Source organism: Phoenix dactylifera, chromosome 7 (assembly GCF_051530095.1).
Source record: "Phoenix dactylifera cultivar Ajwa chromosome 7, Ajwa_hap1_PhDact_Kaust_v1.1, whole genome shotgun sequence".
Taxonomy (NCBI): Eukaryota; Viridiplantae; Streptophyta; class Magnoliopsida; order Arecales; family Arecaceae; genus Phoenix; species Phoenix dactylifera.
Window position 1 is genome coordinate 32,030,515 of NC_143196.1, and position 10,668 is coordinate 32,041,182.

Here is a 10,668-nt window from a genome sequence, read left to right on the forward strand (position 1 = left end):
ACATGGGCACACCATAGATGGGGTCCAATGTCTTTCTGGCGGAGACATGGCTGGCTTTGGACCAGATTCACCTCCCCGCTCTCTCCTTGGATGCCATATTCGTAAGCATCTTTTGGTGGCCAAGGTGCACCTAAACTGAGCAATATAGGCTTGTGAATGTAGAAAGGCATGCTATCTGAAGTAAGTCGATAATGTAAACCTAAGAACAAACACCAAATATATAAATAAAAAAAATATTCGCAAAAATTTGCAAGAAGAAAAAGCTAGTGGAAATAAATCTATCCAAAAAAATAAAAGATAAAATGAAGAATTCGATTCCTCTCGCAAAGATGCCTCATTAAAGAAGCTCCATATGTAGGAAAAAAAATTTCTCGAACTCTTTACGTGACTCTCTCTCTCTCTCTCTATATTTGTAAAACTATACGTTTTTTTCTCTACTACATCATAAAAACATCGCCATCCCACTCCAACGGAAAAAAAAAAAAATCAAATATATTAAACTTAAGGCTCTACCTAACTAAAGTGCATTTGCACTAAAAGACAAACGATTCTAATTAGTATGAAAGTAGAAAATAAAGATAAACTAGAAATAGAATCTTAGTATAAATAAGACAAGCAATGAACTTCCAATACTTCCCATCATTGTGAGGTCCATGCCAATAACATTGGACTTGATGTTGTGAAACGCCACAATAACCTTTGCCATTTTTTTTGCACAGTAACAACAACATATAGTAACTTGTCGAACCAATAATTGAATAACGGAACTCTTTTATTGGCTTGAACGATAATTTCTTCATTGGCTCGTGCTTTTTGATACGTTTGTCAAAGTTGATGATGTCTTCTAGTACTTCTTTTTAGTATTGACTTTAGGTCGAGATTTTGTTGATCATCCAATTTATACCTTCGAATATCAAGTTGATTGCTACAACCATTGCTTACCAAAGCATTGGCCATTATCTGCACACTTGTAAAATCAGCATAAAACTTTAGCTATATTCATATACCTCTATTTGAGTAGCTTCAAGTATCTGTATATAGAATAAAATTGGTTTAAAGATGAAAAAAATTTGAAGAAACTTCAAAGTTTAAGTCGTTGGAAGACTCTATGCATGATGATTTGATTCCTTACGTAGAATAAGCTATATGTAGGTTAACTCTACATATCGCTCCCAGTTAGGGCCGGCAAAATATGACTCGACTCGTCAACTCGAGTCATGCTCGGCCTACTATAAGTAAGTTTTGATTTAGGCCAAATTGGTTTAGGTCATAAATAGGTCGACCCATTTAATCTGTTTAACATTCAGCTTGGGTTTAGGTTTCAAACATCCGATGATCTATTTAACGTGTTTCTTTAACATTTAGCTTGGGTTTAGGTTTAAAAATCTACCTAACATATTTAACCTAACTCGATCTGTTTAATAAATGGATTATGTAGGTCGGATTGGGTTATCTATTTAATAAATAATTTTGGTTCAAATTTAAATTTTTGATTTATTAAAATAAGTTGGTTGGATCCAACTTGCATCCAAACTAACTCCATCCGACCTAAGCCGATCCGATTGCAACCCTACTCCCAATATTGTTTGATGATGCAACGAGGACCGGTAGTTGGCAGCCAATGGTTGGTATGCTCCTCCCGCTTTGACAGCATGGTAGGTCCAGGCTTCGGCTGGTGGGTGATTCAGGCGTGATTCAACCGAAGCTTGTTGTGCTTGCAAGGAAGTACAATTGAGGTCTTATTCTTCGAGGATGCTTAGCCATACTTGGGTACAATTATGACTTGATTTTGTGATAATTTAACATAGCTAGATTAATTTTATTAACATGGTCACATGATTCACCACTTAATTTCATAAAAAGAATAAAAAGCATCAACAGATGTCCACCCAACCAGCCTGTTGCTGACCCCTCCCTCTCCAACCATCGTTAGTTTTTTTATCTGGTTTAAAAGAAGGCCACGTCTCAACAGCTACTGCAATTTGCATCATTCAACGCTTCGTTGCTTTGTTCGTCCAAGCAAAGTTATTTGTAAAACGATACCACCATTTCTTTTTACTAACTATTATTTCCACTCTAGTGGCAAAATAATGATCCACATGGCAATCACTATTAGTACTCTGTGTCCTCCGCTGCAGTAAATATCCTCGGCTTGCGACCATTAATACAATCAATCACCGTCTTGGATCCACTAACGACAAGAATCTTAGTTGGATTTATACATCAAAAGCACCCCACCATCAATAATGGGATAGCTGATATTTTTAATAATGATTTGACATCAAATGAAATCGGAGAAATACGGGGTCCACTTTTTTCCTTTTTTTTTTTTGTGTTAAAATAAAGGTGGTCCAGTCTTTGGTGATAACGTTTTGATAGGGTGAGTCGTGACCGCGATGTACCTGTCTCTATTGATCGGCCAGGCTGGGTGGTGCCGGCGAGCTCACCGGGGCCCGGCACGCTAAGCTCCAAATTGGCCCCTTCTAGGGCACGAGCAAGTCTTCCATCAAGCCAAAAGCAACAATAGCCATTGGTTTCCACTAAAAAATTCCCCTTGTGCTTTTTTTTGCTGAGGCTATTAGCTCTTCGTATCTCGTGAGAGATTTTTCATGTCCCTAGTATTGATGGTACCGTTCTTATTTTTGTTATCTGGCATCAGTTTTTTTATGAACAAAACGATGACATATTCAGACCACACGATGGTCTCAGTTATTTGTTGCACTCGGACCGCATGAGAGGAGTGGAGGGTTAGCTGAGCACGGGCTTTGAAAGGCTGATGAGAAGTTACTCATTAGTGACTTGCGTATGCTTAACCTCCGTTCTGTGTCTTTTAATTATTACCCATGAATTTGGACTGGAATTTGTGGTTTAGTGAAGAAGGTTCGCAGTGGGATCGGTTGTGTGGTTTAGTTGTTTCTCTGGGGATACAAGTCCGGCTACGATTGCAGCTTTCAGTGAAAAAATTTTAGCTGGTTATCAAGTGATGTTAGACTTGCTCTATCACCAGCAATAGACCTTCTAAGGTGTGATAAAGCGAGTCCTTTGTGCTATGGGTGCAGGAGATGAACCTAAATTTTGACCGATGGGTGCATGGAGTATTGCACGTTTATAAATGAAATAATCAATTCGGAGCATATGCATGACAACCATTTTAAACAATCATTTCATAGTTTGACAAGGTAAGGATGACACCTTTGGGCCCAATCATATGTTTGCTCAACCAAATATTATGTAATCATCAAAGAAGCCAATAGAGGAGCTAGTTATTAAATTAAACGTTAAAATAGTATTTAATTTCTAATCGCTTCGAGTCAGAAGCCTATGGATCAGAGTTTTTTTTTTTCCTTCCTATTTTTCAGATAGTTTTTTTGAATAGAAAGCAAAGGAGACCATCCCAGTTCCAAGGACTTGAGGATGAATTATATAAACTCAAAACCTAAACCTCTACTTATTACACTAAAATGTATGAGCATTGAAGTAAGTCTTATTCACTCTAATAGGAAATTTACTCATTTTAAGGAAATGGCCAATGCAAGACTTAGTCACTGCACATAAGATGCGAAGATGTTAATGTTGCCAACTAAACTTACACCATTCGGTTGGCAGTGCCACCCATCTCTTATTAAGCAGAAGTCCTAAGGATTCCATCCTATTGATGACCCACCTGCCACATTTCTCAAAAAGAGAAAAACGCTCGAAGAGTAATAAAAAAAATCTCAATTATTTTGCATCAAGCCAATTTCCATTACTTCTTTTTATTTTTACTGTGACTTTGAATGAGTGTGCAATTATTGGGCTTGCTGCTTTCCATGCATTCTCTGCAACGACCTCACTTACGGAGACTTATATAAAGGTGCCACCACGTTCTATGAAATCTCACCAAGCGAGACCCGCTTCCCTCAAGGAGGTCTTCTTCGCAAGAACTTCATTCTAGAGATGGCTACTGTTTGCAGAAATAAGATGTAGGATGTGAGATTGGAAGAGAAATGGGTAGAAGACCTTGTTGCTCCAAGGTAGGACTCAATCGAGGAGCATGGTCTGCTTGCGAGGATAGGATCCTCGTCGACTACATTAAAGCCCATGGCGAAGGCAAATGGAGAGACCTCCCAAAGAGAGCAGGTGAGGAGACTAAACCATATGGCTCTTCCGCAGCACTCTGAAGGAACATTGATTCGTTCAGCAGAATTTCCCTTAACATTTTGTTACCTTGGTGTTTTCGCTTACGATGATTTGCTTTCGATGAACGTGTCCCGCATCACTTCGACATTGTTCGATTTGTTTATCGTGATGACGCTTTTCTGTCTTTAAACTAATGGATTCGCAGGGTTGAAACGTTGCGGTAAGAGTTGCCGGCTCCGATGGTTGAACTACTTGAGGCCTGACATCAAGAGAGGCAATATTTCCCATGAGGAGGAGGATCTCATCATCAGACTTCATAAACTCCTTGGCAACCGGTAGAGATCGAAAAATAGAATGCCTGCATTGGTTCGATTTGTGATCGATTCATATTCTTCTTTCCCAATATAATTATTTTAATCTTTGCAGATGGTCGCTCATAGCAGGAAGATTGCCCGGCCGAACAGACAATGAGATAAAGAATTATTGGAACACTAAGCTCTGCAAGGAGGTGGAGGCGATCCCCAAACAATTAGATGCGGAGAAAGCTCCTAGTAAATTAAAACAGAGGAAGGCAATGGCGATTCTAGAGACAGAGGCACCTAAAGAAGCAGAGGAGCAATCTCATCCTGTTATTCGAACCAAGGCCGTGAGGTGCACCAAGGTATACATTCCACAAGATCAAGATGATAGGATGGCCGGCCGAAACCCGGAGCCTCGTACCAATGAGCAAGCGCCGGCACCAATTCTTGAAGACGTTGACCCCTCGAACTTTTTTGCGGACTTTGACATGCAAGAGCTCTGGTTGGAAGTTCAAGGTGACGATCTCTCGCAAGTTTGCATCAACGAACCCCGAGACGATGGCGAGGGAGTTCATGGCCTAGAAGGAAGCGACAAGATGCTGTCACCCTGCTACGACCATCCACGTCATTTTCGTGGAGCCATGCTGGAGGAATGGAGGGGTGGTGATGCTCTTCAGCCCAATCTAGCCTCGGAGCTTAATGCCTTGGCTTCTTTATTAGACCTTGAAGAGTAATTAATGGCAATAAAAGCACTGAAACATATAGCCTTCTTTTCTTATCTTCCCTTGAGGCCGTCTTCCATGTCCCTTCCATGACCCCCTAGCTTGTATCTTTCCATTTTGTCCGATGAAATGGAGGTCACCTGACACCGTTTTCCTTGAGACAAAATGCATAAATAAATAAAGCGGCGTGCCCGTCTATCTTACTAGAGAAGCAAAGAAGGATGTCTATTTTAATATCGGAGTAAATATTTTCATGTCAATACAGTTTAACGTTGAGGGTGCGGACTAGTACGGTCAATGAAATCTTTGGATGTTGTTATCAAGAAATTTTTTTCTTTTTTTTTTGTTTGATGGACATGAAAGAAGCCTCAGGCTTCCACCAATTTTTTTATTAAGTGAAACAGTGTCATTGCATAAGAAGCGGGGAAGTTACAAGTCTTCTACTCAGCTCCTGGTGATCTTTCTCTGTTTTCCGCTTACACAGGCAACCCCAGGACCGGAATGTTTAGGTAGCTCGGAGGAGTGGATAATGAACTGTATGCTTGTTACGAAGGAACACTCTCTGGTGGTTCTTTGCACGCCAAATTTCAGAGCAGATGGAAGCAGGAAGTTGATCTCCGGCACGCCTGCACAGCTGCAAAATGGTTCTGTGCTCTCCGTTCTGTCCAAAGTTCATGAAGAAATTCAAGGCCAATCTCTCATTCTCGGCTGGATTTTGATAGTGTTCCATAAACTTTTGGCAAACGGGCATCTTGTAAACTGATGATTCACAGGTTCTGTACTGTTACCGCAGAGGGAGCAGCGGGCGTTTGTATTCCAGCCCATCTTTGCCAAGATTTCGCATGTGTGGATTTTATGTGATAGCTACGTTTTCTTTGAGCGAATGGCCAGCTTAAAGAAAACCGGGCCCATTGGTTCACACGTGCCCTGCTTGTGCTGCGTGGAGAAGAATATTCCGATTAAGTACTACTTCTGCACATCTCTCGAGGCAATGAAACCCACTCATGCTTTCCTTCCCTTTTCAAACAAAGGTCTTCTCAAGCTCTCAATTTTGTTAATGACCCAATGAGAGAGTTTAAAAATGGATATGAAGTAAGAAGGTAATGCCGACGACCCTTCCAAGAGGATAATCTTGCACTGATTTTCTCAATAAGTGGCATTCAACAATATTTGGGCAACCTTCTGTCACAAAGGGATAGGCCAAGATAGAGAAATGGAAGGGCACTTTTCTTGCAGTTCATCCAAACTACAAACCTAGAAGCATCATAATCATCTATATTTACGCATAAAATGGAGCTTTTATGAAAGTTGATTCGCAGGCTTGAAGCCTCCTCGAAAGCTAACAGAACAACTTTAGATGCCACAATGCTCTCTTTCTTTCCTGCACCAAAAGAAAGATTTTATTTTGCAAACGGCAAACATTTGATACCTCTAAATTCCTCCTTGTTGCCAATGCCTTCAATCAAACCCAAAGTTCCCGCCTGCTTCAGGAGTCTAGAGAGCACATCAACAGCAATGATAAAAAGTGCCAAAGAAAGAGGATCGCCCAACCTCAAGGATTCAAATCCTGCCCGCTCTGATTTCAACTACAATTTTTTCTGTTTTCGCAAAAAAAGAAAAGAAAATGCACCTGAATGCTTCATGAAGAAGCACTTTCATTATTATAGTCGATTGCTTTTCTTAAAAACAAAATGAAAAAGAAAAAGAAATTTAAGGGTTATTGAAAACTAATTAACTAATTATCTACTCGTCAAACTAACAAGATGATTAGCCTTTTTAGACAATAAAAATGGTCCTGACTCGTCGGGTTGCCAGACTTGCTATGGTGAACCGTAGTTGCTGTTATACAAATATTTTTCTTGATGTAAAGAGGAGGCAGAAAGGAGCCACTTGGATTTTATTGAAGATTAAGAGGACCAGATGCGAGACAAAGAATCTAAATGGCTACAAATATAGATTAAGATAGACTGCTAATAGCAACTCATGCTGCATAAAATATTTGGCCAATGCTAATATCACTGCGACTTGACATTCTAAACTTCAAAATAAGCAATCTGCACTCGCGCGCATGCATGCAAGCACACAAGCATGTGCACACCAAAAAATAAAATAAAATAAGAAAAAGCTAAACTACATTAAGATATAGTGTATGAAATACTAGACAAACTTATGGTTACAATTTTTTTGCACTAGTAAACATGGTGTAAGATTGCATTGACTTATTTAACGTTTAACTAACACAATATGTTACGGATGGTTGAACGTTGGAAGAAACAGTGCATGTCGCATGTGACTTTGACCGTCTGTTGTAGGATATGGCGAACTTGAAAACGTAATTGGAGCTCGTAGCTTTGGAAGGGGATCCAATGGTTGAGTGTTATAAGCTGAATACATAGAGAAAGAAATTCATTGACAAGATATGAGGGGTAGGTATGGACCCAAATGAGTCACACTGACTGATTTCTCAAAAAAGAGAGATTCACAGATTAATATAGTGGTTGTCAAATTGGAGTATGCTTCCTGTGCCCTTTTAGTGACTTAGAGTCCGGGGCAGGTAGCATACCATTCATGATGCTAAATAATATGTCACAATGCGTTACAATGATAAAGCATTCATGATGCTAAATATACATAGCACCACAGAGAAGGTCCAAAACCGTTGTAACAGCAGTTGCAATATCGTAAAGGCTGTTATTTTAGCGCTTGATTCAATGCTGCACTTTGGTGAAGGATTGGGCCGAGAAAGAGTACTGACATTTTCCCAAGGCAAAAAAAAAAGAAAAAAGATTACTAATGAAGTGATGTCTGATTGATCGTGTTTAGATAATGTGATGTTTAGAAGATTAATATTATAGAAGACCTTGAGAACAATGCTAAGCCAACAAAGATTAATACAAAGATTCGGGATGTTGAGCGATAAGGCGACGGTTACCCACTGCTTAGAAATATCCAGAGGTTGGTGAAAGATTTTGCTTATGCGTATCGAGAGACAAACAGAATGACAGATTGAGTCTCCTCCTATGCTACTTACCATTCTATAGAGGTCATGTAGATATGGTCAGATACCGCCCTCCCATCCTTATGCTATTTCATTTTTTTTGGCTTTACTAGTTGTACTCATGCTAGACTGATGTGAGCAATCATTGTACCAAATTTTTTTATTATTATTTTCTTTGTAGAAGAAAAGTTGAAGAATATCATTATGACCATACATGCTAATGTTACTTGATGTACTCTTGGATATTAAAAGATCAAAGCTTTATACTTTATTTCATGGTTTTAGATTTTATTAAAATAATTTTATTCAAGAAATTAAGATGATTTGTCGTTTATACTAATTGGTTAAATTAACATCACTAGATTTCTTTAAAAAAAAAAAAAGCAAGTCACGTTGTCAGCTAAGGGTTAAACTTCCAACCTTTTCCGGGCATGGAGGATGATATTTCCCCTTAAGCAGATGGCAAGGGTGTTGGGGTTTGAAATTTGGTTAGCATCAACCCTTAAAGAGATGAATATAGGAAGAAGGCAACCTCTCAACCTATGCTTGGTAGAGATTTAAAATTATGCTTAATTTTTATTTTGTTCCACTATTTTTTTTTTTGTGAGCTTAATCAAGTGCATCAGGTACCTGTGCTTTGGTAACTTTACATGCTTTTCCATCTGCTCGATTAGTGATAATTATATATTTTTAATTTTTCTTTGCCTCATTTTTTGACTTCACTTTGTTGTGAATAATCTGTGCCTTGTGTATTCATCTTTGTGAAAATAAACCTCAAATCAAAATTAATTAATGGTTCTTGACACTTGAGGTGCACAATGCTTCTAGATTGCGAATTGAACAAAAAAAGGACAATGATGATCTGGCTCTGAAAGACGGGACAAAAATCCATTGCCGGTCAAATATCACAGTCCTCCAATTTTTTGGGAAGGGACAAAAATCTTTGGATTCTTTCCATTTCCAACTCATAGATTTTATCAGAACGTGTGACCTTTGTTGCTGGAAATTATACCAAAAATTAATAAAAAAGAGCCATGAGGGAAGGGACGTGCTGATTTAAGAAAATGTTCGGGATGAAACATCTTGCTTGAATTTTTTTGGTCTAATTTGTTTTATATTTATAGAATGAATTATATTTGTACTAATTTTGACATAATTTTAGATGCTATGAGTATCTAATTTGCTATCCTGACATGATGCTAGGATATATTGTCTGTAACGGCTACAACGTGACAGTATCTTGGCTGTTTCCGTTCTTATCTTGGACCACAAATTCGTGGGCGAATCACAGCCGTTAGATAAAACCATGTGATCCATTTATTTTTCCTCTCCGTCTTTTATGCTGCAATGGCAAAAGGAACGTTGCTCAGATCGCCGCCACGTCAACTTGCTAGTTCAATCCGATCCGTCAGTGTAAACAACGGTTCTCGGTTAGGTGGGAACGACGGCTATGATCGAGATCGGGTTTGCGTGGCAAAAGACCCGCACTTTTTTTTTCTCGTGCTTTCAAAAAGAAGAGATTCTGCCCGTCGTTTTGCCCACAAATTATTGCCCATGTGCACGGCCACCCCATCAGCCAGAGAATGACACGTGTCGTTTATGTGGAAGAAACTCGTGCTAATAACTCGCCCTTGGCTCTCGACCAGGTGGAAAAGACGTGACCTGCAAGCGTCAAATTATGGAAACAAAAAAATGTTATGCATAGTTAGATCCGAGACTTAACCATCTGAATTTTCTCTCTCTCTCTCTCTCTCTCTCTCTCACATACACACACACCAATAAATGAGCTTAGCTAAAATTATGAATTGCGCTCATACGTATATAAGCTGAGCTTAAAAGTGGACTGCGAATCTTGGTTCTATTGCTTAACGACCAAGTTTAAACAAGTTCTTATTTGTTCCAAAAAAAAAAGAAGCTAAGTCCATTTACATATTTCACACTTGACCCCATCCACACTATCCATGATGGACTTTGTTAATCAGTGTACGCAAAGCATGGGATGGGGACATTTTGAAGTGCCCTATCTGGCAAGTGGGCCTAAATTGGTAACTTGATTTCTACTTTGCACCTCGGAACATACCTAAAGTGCACTAAAATTGGCTCATATTGCGGTTACATGTAAAAGCAAAAACTAAGAAAAAGGCCAAGTTTGATTCCACGTATGAAGCTCAAAAGAATTGTGAAGCGGAGAGTGCAATCCAGACTCAATGAAGCTAGGCTGAAGTTTTATCATTCATCTTCCAAGTGCCGGGTGTTTTTGGACTCGAGGAGAGGACATCAAATAATGGCAGGCATTGTCTCCCTTCCTTCGCGTTAAAATAGAGGGGGGTGGGGGGACTGCGTGGTCTCCCAAGATTCTTACGTTCGTATTAGCGTGCGAGCAGCATGATGAGATCAGACAAGATATACTTTCTTCTACAATGCGGACAGGAAAGAGACGGCTGAAAAGGAGTGCTCGATTTTAGGGCAGATTCCATCCATACGTCGAGAGTGACACGTAGAGAGATGTTTTTTTTCTTTCTGATGCAGC

The 10,668-nt window shown here is 39.4% G+C and overlaps 1 protein-coding gene across 1 annotated transcript; it reads left to right on the plus strand.

Annotated features, from left to right (window-relative positions):
• Positions 1–3,867: 3,867 nt before the first annotated feature.
• Positions 3,868–5,359, plus strand: LOC103712638 (transcription factor MYB1-like). The gene is made up of 3 exons (XM_008799216.6): positions 3,868–4,119; positions 4,325–4,454; positions 4,546–5,359. Exons 1-3 carry the CDS (start codon positions 3,987–3,989, stop codon positions 5,150–5,152), a joined length of 870 nt encoding a protein of 289 aa, XP_008797438.4. The 5' UTR covers positions 3,868–3,986; the 3' UTR covers positions 5,153–5,359.
• The last annotated feature ends 5,309 nt before the right edge of the window (positions 5,360–10,668 follow it).